Source organism: Chanodichthys erythropterus, chromosome 3 (genome assembly GCF_024489055.1).
Source record: "Chanodichthys erythropterus isolate Z2021 chromosome 3, ASM2448905v1, whole genome shotgun sequence".
Classification (NCBI taxonomy): Eukaryota; Metazoa; Chordata; class Actinopteri; order Cypriniformes; family Xenocyprididae; genus Chanodichthys; species Chanodichthys erythropterus.
Window position 1 is genome coordinate 67,535,025 of NC_090223.1, and position 17,100 is coordinate 67,552,124.

Consider the following 17,100-nt stretch of genomic DNA (forward strand, 5'->3'; position numbering starts at 1 on the left):
TCATTGACTAGAAGTGATTTATTTTTAAGTGAATGGATGTTTAAAAGTGCTAATTTAACAGTCTTACTTTCTGTCTCTACAGTAATTTAGTTTGACATGTAATAGGTAGCAGATTAAATGGGTTTACTAAACGGTTTGAGAAGGCCTTAGGCTTTCTATCACGTAATAAAACAGAAATAGAGAAAGCAACAGGCACACTGGGTTCCCGCTTGTTCTGTAAACATTTGATAAAGTCACTGTTATCATAGCGTGGACCCGACACACATCACTGAGAGCTGTTATCGGTTGTTTTTGGTTCACCTAGAACAGATGGAGGAGGGTGAAGGCCCTGGCGTTGTGGCAGGGGCCGAAGAGCTCTCGCAGGAGGAGGGCGAGCTGGGCCCACAGGCTTTGGTGGTTTCGGGGCTTGACGCTTTTTTGTTGATATCTGGGGGCTCGCAGCAAAAGAGTGGGAGAGTTTGGTTCCAGCATACACCAGTTCCTCCATTTTCTCTGAGAAGCACAGAAGAGGGGATGCTGGAGAGAGGGATAACGTGTCCGGTGAGAGGGGCTGTTGCTCTGGTGTTACCGGAGGCTGTATCATGTTGTCCTGGCTTCCCTGGCTGTTTTCCCGAAAGTCGTCCTTGGGTGCTGAATCTTGGAGCAGTTCTAACATGTCACTGTCTCTCGGTGAGCTCTGTGGGCAGGGCTCAGTCAAGATTGTGTCCGTGAGCAGTGGTTGTTGTGGCTGCGTTGTGTTATCATTGACCTTGTGGGATGTGTCAACCGCATGTCCATTCAGGTGCTGAAATGAAGTCCTGTGGTCAATTTTACTCTGTCCAGGTGTGTTTGTGCCATTCAGGTAGGGTGGATTTGCACACCCTGCTGAAGGATGATTGAGGCAGAAGTAGATATTGTCCTTTAGCACTCTTGAGCCCAGTTTGTTTGGGTGCAGGCCATCATGAGTGAACATTTGTCGCTGACTCCAGAACAGATGAAATCGATGAAATTCAGTCCCTTTAAGTTGCAGGTTTTTTGCAGCCATGTGTTAAGCCCAAGCAACCGTGTAAATCTATTTGTTCCTCTTGCTGGGAGTGGTCCACTGATGAACGACTGAACTTTTAGCCTTCTAAGCATTTCAAAAAGTTAATTGAAATCCCTTTTAAGAAGTTCTGACTGCTCTTTCTGAATATCATTCTTCCCCACATGGATGATTAGTCGATTTGCAGTCTTGTATTTCATCAGAATGCTCTTAAGTTCCCTGTTTACATCAGAAACTGTTGCTTGTGGAAGGCAGCATGTAGTTGTATCCCTGCTGCTAATGTTTCTGATTATGGAGTCCCCCACTATCAGAGTCCTGGGCTCGGCTGCGCTCTGAGCTGAGTGCCGCTGTCTGCTCGACCTTGAGCGCCAGTTAGCATCAGTGTTAGCTACTGGCTGATTTGATCTGCGTCCGATCATGTTTGGGGATTCCTCACCCACATTCATCATGTCTGGAGATTCCTCACCCACATTCATTAACACTTCAAATCTGTTCTCCTGATGTATTGGCGGTGGTAGGGAGCTAGTGTTTGGGGTAGAGGATGCTACTGCATTAATATGTGATACTCGTGACAATCTGATGTCTCGAGTGCCTTTGGGTCTCGCTCCCTGTTTGTGCCATCGATTAGTATGTTAATCAATTTAGGCACTCAGTATGGTCTGTTAAGGGGCATTAGATTCATGGGACTCACCGACTGTGTGCTGAGGATGTCCATGACGAAGCTCTGTTGTGTGTTCCGTCTTGTTTGGTAGTCCCGCAAGTAACTTTGTTTCAAGAACTGCAATCCTTTGTAAAAGTCTGTGGCAGTTTGTGCAGCAAGTAGATTCTTCAACCAGAGGAGGCATATTATTTCTAATCCTTTTGGATATAGGCAGCTGTGTTTTCCTTTCTCCGGAATGTAAGCTGATGGCTGCCGTCAGTGGGAGGCTGGTTGGATAAAAAATCCCCTTTTTTGTAGCAATTCTTCCAGTTAAAAAGAATGTTGGTGCCAAGATTTGTCGTTTGAGCACTGTGCTGATTTGCTGTAGTTAAAATTAGGAAATAAAATATAAAAGCAATAGAGCAAAGCACAGAGCTGTAAGCAAGAGCGTCCGAGCAGTAGCGAATCAGAAAGTGATTATCACTCCACCTCCACCTGTAGACACCATCACTTCCGCTAGAGGTCCTTCCACGAGGAGCCTCTATGCATTGAAGTGGAACCTGTTCGTTGAATGGTGCTCCTCTCACCGAGAGGACCCCCAATCATGCTCGGTCAGATCTGTGCTTTCCTTCCTGCAAGAGGGCTTGGAGCGAAGGCTGTCTCCCTCCACCCTCAAAGTGTATGTTGCCGCTATCGCCGCACATCACTATTCAGTTGATGGCAAGTCCTTGGGGAAGCACGATCTGATCGTCAGGTTCCTGAGGGGGGTGAGGAGACTAAATCTGCCTCGCCCTTCCTCCATAGCATCTTGGGATCTCACCCTGGTACTTACATCTCTCCAGGGTCATCCTTTCGAACCTTTGCAATCAGTAAGTTAAAAAGTACTGTTCCTTAAGACCATCTGCACGCATTTTCGGTCGACAAATCGTGCCTGGAATTCGGGCCCGGTGACTCTCACGTTATCCTGAGACCCCAGCCCAGATACGTGCCCAAGGTTCCTACCACTCCCTTCAGAGATCAGGTAGTGAACCTGCAAGCACTGCCTACGGAGGCAGAACCAGCCCTAGCTTTGCTCTGTCCCGTCCATGCTCTGCGTGTGTACGTGGACAGAACGCGAAGCTTCGAGACCTCAGACCGTGTCAATAATATCAAACCCTCAGTAGTGTCTGTGTCAGGAAACAGCAGAGGCATTTCTCTAAATATCTTCTGTTTTGGAGGATTTCTGCATGTGTGAGCGATGGATGCTGGGATCATTTTCTCCTGACATGATAATCACACTCTTCATGTCTCTTGATTTCCACAGACAAAGACTCTGTTCCCAAGACCAGGAAAGACTTCCTACACTGTAAGTCACTAAGAAAACAAGCAGAGAAACTCACTGAGTGAGAAAACACGACAGAAGAGATTTAGAGATGATCATGATAATGATGATTTTCACAGGATATCTGCTCAACTGTACTGAGACACTAATGATATACTGAACATGAAGAGTTCAGACATATATAAAGATCAGATTGATGATTCCTGATTGTGATGTGTTTTATCTCCATCAGATTCCCAACGGTTCACTCTGGATCTGAAAACAGTGAATGAAGACCTCCATCTGTCTAAGAGGAACACAGTGATTACTTACGCTGTCACAGTCCAGCAGTATCCTGATCATTCAGACAGATTTGATATGATTCCTCAGGTGTTGTGTAGAGAGAGTGTGTGTGATCGACGCACTTACTGGGAGATTGAGTGGAGTGTAGAAGTGGATATAGCAGTGGCATATAAGAGCATTAGCAGGAAGGGAGAGAATGAGATTCTGTTTGGACGTAATGATCAGTCCTGGAGTTTGTACTGCTCTCCCAAGAGATACTCATTCCTACACAATAACATGGAGACTGATCTCCCTGTAAAGCCCATCATCAGTAGAACAGTGAATAAGGAGAATTACTATAGAGTAGGAGTGTATGTGGATCACAGTGCAGGAACTCTGTCCTTCTACAACGTCTCTGGAGACACAATGATCCTCATCCACACAGTCCAGACCACATTCACTCAACCACTCTATCCTGGGTTTGCTGTTAATCATATTGGATCATCAGTGAAACTTATTTGATGAATCAGTGACAGTGAGACTCTACCCATAATGCTTTGAGCAGATGATGAATCAGATGTTATAGAGTCTCTTCATTACATTAATACTGTGTCACTGAAATATCATGTCAGAATAAAAGTGTGTGAAACACAGATCATTGTGTGTATCTGTGCTTTTCTCAATCTCTGTTAATGGAAATCACCTTCATTTATTTCTATTATAGTGTCACATCAATTATAATTTATGAATGTAGAATTGAGATTTGTTCAACATCTTGTAATCAAGTGTATTTCAGGAGTCAAAGCACAGAAGCAACATTATCAGGTTGGCTTGAAAAAGCAGAAATGCTGTTTAAACTTATTATTAGTGGTGCCTGGAGCATCATCACTAACAGCTGCCAAGACACTACCTAGCAACCAGAGAGTACCCTAGTAACCGTTTAGCAAGACCTCTATCTCTGCATCAGATCATCATATAGAAATGGGATTGGCTCTCTTACCAGAGACATTATTATTACAGGGAGATGGGAGGGTCTGTATCTCTTACAATTGGAGAAAGCGTAACAGCTAATGTAATCACATGCGACACCTCTCAGCCTATCGTGTAACAGCCTCTGCTCTTCTTCCCTGCGCACTGGCAGTCTTTACTGCAGCATTATCTTTAGCCGTTGCACTTTTTGGCTAATGGTTGCAGGCTTGTCATGTAGTGGCTTTGTTTTTACTTATGCTAGCAAACTGGATTTCCAAAATGTTACACATGCTAGCAGTGTGTAGCTACATGCTAATAACAATTTAAGATTAACTTTATTGTCCCCAAGGGGTTAACACACACAACATAAACAGACATAATGCAAACAAAAAAGAGATAACAAGTCAAGATAACACTCAGCGATGTCTGTTGTTAAAGGTGCCATCGAAAGAAAAATTGAATTTATCTTGGCATAGTTAAATAACAAGAGTTCAGTACATGGAAATGACATACAGTGAGTCTCAAATAAACAATAGCGAAAAAAAATGGCAGATGGAGCGATAATAACTGACATGATCCATGATTACATGATATTTTTAGTGATATTTGTAAATTGTCTTTCTAAATGTTTCTTTAGCATGTTGCTAATGTACTGTTAAATGTGGTTAAAGTTACCATCGTTTCTTACTGTATTCACGGAGACAAGAGCCGTCGCTATTTTCATTTTTAAACACTTGCAGTCTGTATAATTCATAAACATAACTTCATTCTTTATAAATCTCTCCAACAGTGTAGCATTAGCCCATTAGCCACGGAGCACAGCCTTAAACTCATTCAGAATAAAATGCAAACATCCAAATAAATACTATACTCAGGAATCGATGTATGCATGATGAACACTTTGTAAAGATCCATTTTGAGGGTTATATTAGTTGTGTAAACTTTGTGTTTGCTGTTTAAGGCAGTTGAGAGCTCATGGGGGTGGGGAGCGGGAGATTTAAAGGGGCCACATGCTTAATCGGTGCATATGTAATAATGGTTCCAAATAGGCAGTTAAAAAAATTAATTTAAAAAAATCTATGGGGTATTTTGAGCTGAAACTTCACAGACACGTTCAGGGGACACCTAAGACTTATATTACATTTTTTGAAAAGGGGTTCTAGGGCACCTTTAAGGTATGTAATGACTGAGGGAATCAAGCTTCTTCCAAAAGGAGCCCTCCTGCACCTCAGAGCCCTATACCTGCGCCCTGAGGGGCTAAATACTCTTTAAGTGGATGTGTGGAGTCCTGTTCTATTGAAATTGCAATGCATGTAAATAGCTGTTATTGAGTTCTGTAAGGTTAGGTGTTTGAAGACCTATAACTTTCGCAGCAATATTGGACAATATTGGACACCTTTGTGAGTTTGGTCCGGTTTTTAACAGAAAGCATATAAAAAAAATAGAACAATACAATAGAATTGGCTGAATGATGCTTTAATAAAGTAACAATAATAATCGAGGAGCATCATAAAGTCCTTTGAGTTTATGAATAACTGACAGTCTTTGATGACTTATTTTCTGAATGTCCATAATGTGCTGATCAAAGGGAAGTGTGTTGTCCAGTGTTACTCCAAGATATTTGAAACTGTCCACTATTTCAACTGTTTGATTATGAATAACAATAGGATGCTGGGGTGAAGAGGGACTGACTAGTGATGGCGAGACGAAGCCTCATGAAGCATTGAAGCTTTTCAGCCAAGTAGTTCACAAAAGGGTTCATTTCTCGAGGCTTCATTTGCTCACAATACCACCTGGTGGTCAAAGAGTGTAAAACAAGCAGATTCATTACAGATGACCTTATGTGATCTGTGATACACTGTATTTTGCGCTAGTTAAGGCTTAGAGGTAACGGTGAAGAAAAAAATCAATTTACCCATAAACTAATATATTTATTTGAATGTAATGTGTATTTTCTGGTTGTATATAATTACTGTTTAACATAACTGTGTAATAAACATATTGGCTTCAAATGAATGGCGCTATTTAATGTGTGTATTCTTTGGTCATAATAGGCAGGAGGGGCGATATTATTATTCCAAAACCACACATTCTGAGGGGATCCCATGGGTTTATATATCTGTCATGCCAAGATTTGAACCGCATCCTGAACCAGTCAAGCAAAAGCGAGGCTTCGAACGTCATCAATGACGTCATTGATCTAAAGCGATACAAGCCTTGATATGCGCTTCACTGAAAGCTTCCAGGATTTCTCGACACACGCTCCGAAGCCTCGGCACAGAACGTAACATCACTAGGACTGACTATCAACTCTTTTGTCTTGCTAAAGGCTGGAATACACGACACGAGTTTTAAAATCTGAATGGATTTTTAAACAGCAGGCATCATACACTTGCCGACTTTGTAAATGGTTACAGAGAAAAACTGGGCATCATACACTACATGACTGAGGATCACACACTACCAGACCTTAAAATTGTCCCAAACACAAACAGAAACATGCACCTTGTTGCAGGCGAAACAAACTCATTAATAATTAAAAATTAAGGTCAAGAATTAAGTGTGAAACCATCAGGAACCCTTTAGTCTCCAATGCCACTGTTTTCCAGAACTGCAATCTACCTGGAGTCTCCAGAAGTGCAAGATGTCAGGATCTTAAGAGACTTAGCGATGGTAAAAAATCTTGAAATATTACCCACACTTAATAAGAAATCACAGGACTGTTTATAGACATCCTATCTGTCTGAAGTCTTTATAGACAGACAGGTTGATAGTGACTCTTAACTAGGGGACCAGCATCAGTTCAATCGAGAGGATGTGGTGCTGGACCTTCAAGAGTCAATCTAATTCTACGTCCACACGAAGCCGGAGCTTACCCTAAACCGATCTTTTTTTTTTCCTCGTCTCAAAAAATATCTGCGTCCACACGAAACCACTGAAACGACTCAAAACGATGTAGTATACATGCCAGACGCTGTAATTCTGCCACAGAAATGCACTTAAAGCAGCGAAGAAGACTTGGAGCATGCACATAAACCTTGCGCGCTGTATACAAACTTTAGCAAAGCTTAGAAATAACACTTTATTTTGGTTCAGTAGCTTCTGCAACACAAACGCAAGCATGTAGAGCAGGGATGGGCAACTCCAGTCTTGGAGGGCCAGTGTCCTGCAGAGTTTATCTCCATCCCTGATAAAAACTCACTTGCCTATAACTTTCTACTAATCCTAAAGACCTTGATTAGCTGGTTCAGGTGTGTTTGATTAGGGTTGGAGCTAAACTCTGCTGGGCAGTGGCCCTCCAGGACTGAAGTTGCCCATCCCTGATCTAGAGTCTGCTATTGCTGTTGTTGGTGCTGTTTTGTGCTGTTAGCGCGTCTGACTAGGGTAGGGTGACCATATTTTGATTACAGAACACTCGGCCCGGCAATGAGATACTCAAATGATACTCAAGTTTACTCAAAGATGCCTTATAATTTCAACACATTTAAAGTATGCCTCCTCTGTATGGATAGAAAATTGTTATATTACAAAATGCTATCCATAACCAAAGACACAAATTCAGATAGGCTTCTCAGAGGTTACTCAACATGTTTTATTATGACAAGTTTAAAAAATAACGAATGAAATAATGATAGAAATAATGTCTCTTCTGTATTAGAAAAAGAAATAAATAATAAATAACTAAAAAAAATACCTCTGCTATATTAGCAATCCAAATTTAACAAAAATAGCTCTCACAAACTTACAAAAACTAACAAAAAAATCTATATCTTTAGTTTTCTTCTTCATCCTGTTTTTCTTCCTCATTGTCCTTGTTTGCCAATCTATATTTTACTGTAGAGCTGATCTTTCCCAGCAGTTTTTTGTTGCTTAACAAACAAGCATGAAAGTTATAAAGAAATGTATAGAGGCCTATCATCTGTTACATCACAAGGTACAAAGGAAGAGCACAACGAGCTGAACTCATTGTAGACGATAGCTGAAGGTTGCTCTGCTGTTACACAAAGTATCAGTTATTCAGTTACAGACGACTGCACAAATCGTGCATACTAATGAAAACATTATAAACTGTTACCTAGAAGTAAACAACTGTAGTTTAGACATAAGTCAGCCACGACGCTGAGAATACAGTTTATGGAAAAATCCACTAATGTCTTGAGATACAATGTGATACTAATATTCTCAGTTGCATGTGCAATCACGCATGTCTGCGAAACTCATTTATATTAATGTATGCTCCGCCTTCGGAAACCAAAAATCTCATAACACCGAAAATCTCATAACACCGGTCAATTGAATGGCCCAATGAAAAACAATGAAAACCAGGACATTTTCATCGCTTTATAAAAAAACAACCAGGACGGCCAGGACAGGACATGAAAACAGGACATGTCCTGGGAAAACAGGACGTTTGGTCACCCTAGACTAGGGTCAACACGTGGGGTGATGACATCATCGTTTCAGAAAATATACGGATTGCCCTGTCCACACGAAAATGCAAAGACGGCGTTTTCAAATGTAATGGAGTTTATAAATAAGCGTTTAAAAATTAAACCCTTAATTTTTAAATAGCGGTTTCACCTTTCGAAAACGCCGGATCCGTGTGGACGAAACGACTATCCCTCAGCTTGTGTCAGTAAATACATGAACTGTGATCTTCTGTCTCCGAGCTATCTGTACTCTAACAGTCTGTCTGTAAAGCCTATAATTCTTATTAAGTGTGGGTTATATTTCAGGATGTCATAGCAAAGGCTCTAAGAACTGACACCTTGCACTTCTGGAGACTCCAGGTAGGTTCTGGAAAATGATGCAGCTGGAGACTAAAAGGATTCCTGATGGTTTCACACCCAATTCTTAAAGCAGAACTAAGTAACTTTTTTTACCTTCATAAATAGTTTTCTAAGTCCTTACGATGGTTAATTGACTTGTAGTGGTGTGTTTTAGGCGTGCACTAACCCCCTCTGGCACGTCTATACCAGAAAACAGCACTTGCGAGTTGAGCTTCGCCGACCCGACACAATCTCGCCTCATGTTCACGTTCACGCGAGAGTGACAAAATGCTTTACGGTAATTCAAAAACAATGTATATATTATGACTTTATAAGACAATTTCGAAAATTACCCACCTCCATCGAGATTTCTTGTACTGTATTTGCAAAACTACTGCGCTGGTGAGCATTGTAGTCGTTGTAGTCCAGAGCTGCGCTTGGAGTATTTACAACAGTGTGATTCACTGAAGGAACCTGTAGGGGGAGCTTCGCAAATCTTACTGAGTTCCGCTTAAAAGGTGCTAAAGAGGATCTTTTCATTGACTGAGAATCCAAAGACTGTTACTGAGTTTTTGAAATGAGCACATGCATAAGAACAATCCCCCATCCTTTCGTGGGAATGCCTCCCAAAACTCGTAAACACTCGTATTGGAACACGAGTGTTTACCACCGGCATTCGCTGTGTCGTGTTAGTGGATTCATTATGTCGGACTCACCGCAGGTAACTCATAATCTGCAGTTGTTACTCCTGTCGCCTGACAAAAACATTGCATGCGGCGCCTGTGGAGTGTGGAAAGTTACTGGAGCGCGTAGCCGCGCTCGTCTCTCACAAGGAACGTCATGGCAGTGATTGACAAGCCAGAGGGCCAGATTGGCTGATGTTTTTAAGGCCCTACCTCGTGCACAGATGATGTATATTAATATTATTCCTTTCAGTGCACCTAATAAATAGTCTTTTATCAGTTTGTAGAGACAGTTTCAAGTAATATTGCAAAAATGTATACAAAAACATCCATTTTAGCACCTTTAATTCCTGTGTGTTTTTTGTTTTTTTGCTGTTAACATGCATCTTTTGTATTTGGCCTGTTTTTGTCTGACCCTGCAGAAACAATGAGCATTTTTCTGTCCAATGGTCTCACCTTAATTTTGCAATTTCTAGTACTGCATCTTTCTCATGAGCATTTATTAATTTTTGACTTTTCGATCCGAGTTAAATCTTTTTTTTTTTTTTGTCCCCTTTTACCTGTAAAAGAAAATTGATGTGGTTTGGAATAGGTAAAATGTGCTTGAGAAAAAAAAAATCACCTTGCATAATATATATGCATGCACTGTACATGAAATAGGTACTGGGGCTTGTGTGTGATGTGGTGCTGACTGGAATTGTTGTGGTGTGTGTTCAATGATGGTGGCGATGCGTGTGGTTGTTAAATTGTTTTTTCCATTAAATGTTCTTGTCGACAGGTTTGTGAATATGTATGATTGACCCTATTGCACGTTCTCAATTTGTCTGTCCCACAGAGAAATCTGAATGGTTCCTCTACTGTCTCCGTTTTCACAAGACTTCACCTCCGATTCAGTGTCCCGCACGGTGACCATTGTGCTCGGACTCTCACTGTTCGAGACTGTGGCTATTAGTTTCAAAATCTGTAAAGAAAATGAAATGTATTTACAAGAAAAACATAGAACAGTTTTATTTTGAGTATAAAATGTTAAAATTATAGTGACAGTTACTGAAGAATTGTGTGTAGTAATATTGCTAAGGACTAAAATGCAACTGATACACAACTATCTGAAACAATATAACAGCTGTGGATTATCTAATGTCACACAGTATTAAAACTCTGATTAAAGCGGTACTCAGTAAGATTTGCGAAGCTCCCCCTACAGGTTCCTTCAGTGAATCACACTGTCGTAAATACTCCAAGCGCAGCTCTGGACTACAACGACTACAACGCTCACCAGCGCAGTAGTTTTGCAAATACAGTACAAGAAATCTCGATGGAGGTGGGTAATTTTCGAAATTGTCTTATAAAGTCATAATATATACATTGTTTTTGAATTACCATAAAGCATTTTGTCACTCTCGCGTGAACGTGAACATGAGGCGAGATAGTGTCGGGTTGGCGCAGCTCAACTTGCAAGTGCTCTATTCTGGCGTAGACGTGCCAGAGGGGGTTAGTGCTCGCCTCAAACACACCACTACAAGTCAATTAACCATCGTAAGACTTAGAAAACTATTTATGACAGTAAAAAAAGTTACTTAGTTCTGCTTTAAGTGATTACATTAGAGATGGATTCATTTCAGTAAGTTCAGTAAGTACTTCTTGATGTTCATTCACGTTTATTTCGCACTGTAATAGCAGAGAGGAATGGGTTCACATGCACAAAAATCTTCTGCAATGGCCATTGCCACAGCAGGGACGATGTACTCCTCGAAGGTCTCGGATAAAATGACCATTTCATCACCATCTTCATCTTTTAAAATCCCCTCAATGACCATCTCCTCAATGGTGGATTGTTGTTCCACAACCTTAATTTTAAAGGATGAAAACTGAGTGAAAATGTAATCTGGAATTAAATCTGGGGTTGAGAATCACTGGTCTAATGTGTTGCACTTAGACCCAATCTCATTTACACCACTTACCCCTACTTGTTTGAAGTGGGGTCCCAAAAAATCTTTATTTAAAGAGCTAAAATTCCAACTAAAGGAGAACTGAGTCGACCCCTTCGCGTGAATGTGCACAATGGAGGGGTAGGGGTGTCTCAATTCTCCTTTAGTTGGAGTTTTAGCCCTTTAAACAAGGATTTATCTTGGGACCCCACTTCAAATGAAGGGGAATGACATTTCCCTGCATATGTTCGTAGGTGGCAATCTACAGCAACAACACGGCTGCCCAAGCGGACAAGAAGTATGTATGTTTTGGCAATAATAAGGATTTTATCCTCCAATAATAATGATTTGTTTTATGTTATATTCAATCTTGTTCATAATTATAAGTGGGATTGGGCCTTTGTTATGTACCTTGATGGATGAAAAGGAAGACGAATGGAACTTGCTGTATCCATTTTGCCTGATTGTGGTCTTCAGATGTGAGACATCAACTTGGGCTCCCAAATGAAGCTCAGCTAAAAGTCTTCGTCCTGCCAGAGAGAGATGTCGGCTATCTTCTGTCCACATTTTAAGGACACATCAAGGATTGGCACATTCCCATCTTTAACCGTAGTAATTCGGACCATCTGTAACTACAGTTAAATATAAAATTGTTTTATATGTATTGCATTACCAACAATTACATACAATTGTAAAGGCAAGATGAACACTTTCCCCTCCAGCGTTTTTTGTTTGTTTTTTGTTTTTTTTACATTAATTTATCAAAATAAAGAACAGAACCACTGATTGGTAGGCATCTTAAAAAATGGACAATCTTATCATGGCAGTTAAATTCAGCAACGGGTGTGTACAGGTGCTGGTCATATAATTAGAATATCATCAAAAAGTTGATTTATTTCACTAATTCCATTCAAAAAGTGAAACTTGTATATTATATTCATTCATTACACACAGACTGATATATTTCAAATGTTTATTTCTTTTAATTTTGATGATTATAACTGACAACTAAGGAAAATCCCAAATTCAGTATCTCAGAAAATTAGAATATTACTTAAGACCAATACAAAGAAAGGATTTTTAGAAATCTTGGCCAACTGAAAAGTATGAACATGAAAAGTATGAGCATGTACAGCACTCAGTACTTAGTTGGGGCTCCTTTTGCCTGAATTACTGCAGCAATGCGGCGTGGCATGGAGTCGATCAGTCTGTGGCACTGCTCAGGTGTTATGAGAGCCCAGGTTACTCTGATAGTGGCCTTCAGCTCTTCTGCATTGTTGGGTCTGGCATATTGCATCTTCCTCTTCACAATACCCCATAGATTTCCTAAGGTCAGGTGAGTTTGCTGGACAATTAAGAACAGGGATACCATGGTCCTTAAACCAGGTACTGGTAGCTTTGGCACTGTGTGCAGGTGCCAATTCCTGTTGGAAAATGAAATCTGCATCTCCATAAAGTTGGTCAGCGGCAGGAAGCATGAAGTGCTCTAAAACTTCCTGGTATACGGCTGCGTTGACCTTGGACCTCAGAAAACACAGTGGACCAACACCAGCAGATGACATGGCACCCCAAACCATCACTGACTGTGGAAACTTTACACTGGACCTCAAGCAACGTGGATTGTGTGCCTCTCCTCTCTTCCTCCAGACTCTGGGACCCTGATTTCCAAAGGAAATGCAAAATTTACTTTCATCAGAGAACATAACTTTGGACCACTCAGCAGCAGTCCAGTCCTTTTTGTCTTTAGCCCAGGCGAGACGCTTCTGACGCTGTCTGTTGTTCAAGAGTGGCTTGACACAAGGAATGCGACAGCTGAAACCCATGTCTTGCATATGTCTGTACGTAGTGGTTCTTGAAGCACTGACTCCAGCTGCAGTCCACTCTTTATGAATCTTCCCCACATTTTTGAATGGGTTTGTTTCACAATCCTCTCCAGTGTGCGGTTATCTCTCTTTTCCTTCCCTTCGCCTCTCTATTAATGTGCTTGGACACAGAGCCAGCCTCTTTTGCAATGACCTTTTGTGTCTTGCCCTCCTTGTGCAAGGTGTCAATGGTCGTCTTTTGGACAACTGTCAAGTCAGCAGTCTTCCCCATGATTGTGTAGCCTACAGAACTAGACTGAGAGACCATTTAAAGGCCTTTGCAGGTGTTTTGAGTTAATTAGCTGATTAGAGTGTGGCATCAGGTGTCTTCAATATTGAACCTTTTCACAATATTCAAATTTTCTGAGATACTGAATTTGGGATTTTCCTTAGTTGTCAGTTATAATCATCAAAATTAAAAGAAATAAACATTTGTATATGTATACATATATCAGTCTGTGTGTAATGAATGAATATAATATACAAGTTTCACTTTTTGAATGGAATTAGTGAAATCAACTTTTTGATGATATTCTAATTATATGAATAGCACCTGTATATTAAAGGAGGACCTATTATTCATTAAACAAAATATTCTAGGGGACATGAAAGTTGTGAATCTTAAACACTAGCAACATAAAAAAAAAGAGAGAGAGAAAAGAGTTCATCAAAGTGATAGAATTTCAATTATCAAAATAAGTAAATGCATTAAAATTCTATTAAAGGGTTAGTTCACCCCCCAAAAAGAAAATAATGTCATTTGTTACTCAACCTCATGTTGTTCCACACCTGTAAGACCTTCACTCATCTTCAGAACACAAATTAAGATATTTTTGATGAAATCCGATGGCTCAGTGAGGTCTCTATAGATGGCAATGCCATTGAAAATCTCAAGATCCATAAAGCTATTAAAAACATTTTTAAATCAGTTCGTGTGAGTTCAGTGGTTCTATTTAAGTTGTTGCACAAGTGCAACAACTTAAAAGATATGAATTACAGGTTTAATTCTTCTATCTGTTAATATCTTGATATTGATAAACTGCTTATTTGTGGTCTTGTTGAAGAAACAGCTGCCAGTAATTTTGTAATTGTAGTAGGCTACAACTAATATATTTTGGGTTAATTTAAAGTTCTTATATTTTTATAATTTGAGTTTATTTTTTGTTACAAATTCGTGTGAATATGTTATTAATTTCTTTATTTTATATGCAAAAATGTCCATCCACAAGCATAAATCAAAAATTTTCCCCTTTTTCTTGTTGAATTAGCTCTAGTTTCATCCCTCAGGCTTACAAATAATAAATAAAATAAATACTTTTATGCATTATGATGTATTCAAAATATTTAACCTTGTCATCATGCTTTATGTGTGTATATAATTTCAAACGATGATGTATACAAACACATTTTTATGTTTTTTTTTTCTTCATTATTATTGTTCATTGTTAAAGATACAACTGGTATTTTCCCTGATCTTGTATGTTATTATAGGTCCTGCAATAAAATAAAGATGAGTGACAGGTGCAATAGCACCTCACAGCACCAGTAACTCCACAACCCTACCTAGTGCAGTTTTCCTGATAATAGCATAATTAATAAGTAAAGAATTAATAAAAGTAATAATGACAATAATTAAATAAATGCATGTACAAGTCAACAACACACGAAACAAAGCTTTATTCAAACGTATTGCTCTAACAATCACGTATTTACAGTCCTGCTGTCATCTCACACAGCTGTGCCCATTCTGCAGCTTTATTCTGATGAAGCAGCTGATGAACACCTTCATCATCATGTCCCTCACTGCTGCTCTTCTCAATGGGGACATCGTTGATCCAGAGGATGAGGAAGACCATGATGATGATCCTCTGAACCCCACAAGCTTGAAGCAAGAGTGCGAGAAGATGTGCGGGACAATGTCTGCTGCAAACATTCATGTGCTCTCCATCAGCATGACTGAATAAACAGATTAAAACATTTTACAATTCATTCATGTCAGCATTCAGTTTCTTGCCATACTTCATTTCATATTTTTACAATTACATGATGATTTCTTTTGTAGCTTCATTACATTTGTGGTGTAGTGGTCTAAACCGCTGAGCTGGTCAGAAGGTTTGCTGGTTTGATCTCAAATCTACAAATGCTTAAATTTTGAGGTAGTTGAAGATTTGTTTTAACTCACTTTTTATCCAACACAAATGTTCCTTGTTTTATTAAAAGTACTAACGGACAAATAAAATAGATAACTTATATCTGTCTAGTTAAGTGTACATTTGTTTATTTACATTACTTGCATTCATGTAATGTAAACAGTGTAGACAACAGTGAATTCTACATAATAGCACACACACATCACTCATGGAACATAATCCATCATGCATAAGTCATAATACTTTATATATTCTTAATATTTTCCTGTCAGATGTTAAATAAACACTTAGTAAGCATCTTTAAGATGTATCCTCTTCGGAGAATTAAGTTATGTGTGTTTACTAGAGCTCCCTGTTATCTATACAAAATAAAACATGTTTTTACAGTAAAATCACAACTATACTGTCTAGCATCTTTACACATTCAGCAGTTTACTCTACAGTAGTTCAACAAATGTGACTTTAACACAAGAACCGTGTTTTTGGTTTTCAATACTCACATTTAACAGCATCCGCGTCGCTTTTCTCCTCCGTGTTTGATATGACGTATCCTCTCCCGTGGCCTCCTGGGATAGAAAAGTATCCATCGAGGAACACTTCAGAATCTGGGCGGAAGCAGTAGGCCATCCGGGAACTTCTCGACTACTTATTTATGATTACTGAGGTTTCTGGCATACTTATTCGCTCGCCTACTGCTTTTCCCCTATTATATAGTAGGTAAGTAGGCGGTTTCGGACGCACTTTAAGTAGGCGCATGGCCGAATCTCGTGAGAATTATTACGTCACCTAGGTAATTTTCGCCTACTCTTTTTGCTTCTGACATACTTATTCGCTCGCCTACTGCTTTTCCCCTACTAAATAGTAGAGAAGTAGGCGGTTTCGGACGCAGCCAGTGACTTTTCAACAATATAGTGATTATAAAACACTGATTCAGAGCTTCACTGAGTCACTGGATTTAATCAAAATATCTTAATTTGTGTTCTGCGGATGAACGAAGGTCTTACAGGAGTAGAATGACATGAAGGTGAGTAATTAATTACATTATTTTTTATTTTTGGGTGAACTAACCCTTTAATCTCAAACCACTTACCTGTTCAATTCTGTCTTTAAGGGACTTGCCTGGTTGTCCGTGGCGCTGAAAGAGAACTGCTCCTATTCCACAATCTGAAGCATCTACTTATACGATGAACGGGAGGTTAGGGTCTGGATGTTTCAGGATGGGTGCGGTTGGTCAGTCCACTTGAGTTGTGATGGTTTACCTTTGAGCAGGGATGTCATTTGTGTCAGCTATCATGCTGTAATTGCGGATGAATCTCCGGTAGAAGTTGGCGAAGCCCAGGAAACGCTGAAGCTCTTTAACCCTCAGGGGTCTGAGGATTTTTGGGGCCCTGGAGAAGTTTTGACATGCCCTGACATTTGTGTTTTTTTCAGTTGTTCATAAACATATTAATGACAATTACACTGTCATTACAATGTCATTACACTGTATTTAGCAC

General features: G+C 39.8%; 3 protein-coding genes across 3 annotated transcripts in view; 2 read left to right on the forward strand and 1 right to left on the reverse strand.

Annotated features, from left to right (window-relative positions):
- The window catches only part of LOC137014392 (neoverrucotoxin subunit beta-like), a 27,558-nt gene extending 23,793 nt beyond the window's left edge, over positions 1–3,765 (forward strand). Inside the window, exons 6-7 of the mRNA XM_067378678.1 lie at positions 2,965–3,006; positions 3,215–3,765. Of these exons, the coding sequence (XP_067234779.1) occupies positions 2,965–3,006; positions 3,215–3,765 (593 nt within the window). The remainder of the gene's footprint in view (positions 1–2,964; positions 3,007–3,214) is intronic.
- The window catches only part of LOC137005952 (gastrula zinc finger protein XlCGF57.1-like), a 779,808-nt gene that overhangs the window by 672,736 nt on the left and 89,972 nt on the right, over positions 1–17,100 (reverse strand). The gene's annotated exons all lie outside the window — the stretch shown is intronic.
- Positions 1–17,100, forward strand: part of LOC137006201 (gastrula zinc finger protein XlCGF57.1-like) — a 703,714-nt gene that overhangs the window by 146,571 nt on the left and 540,043 nt on the right. The window lies entirely within an intron of this gene.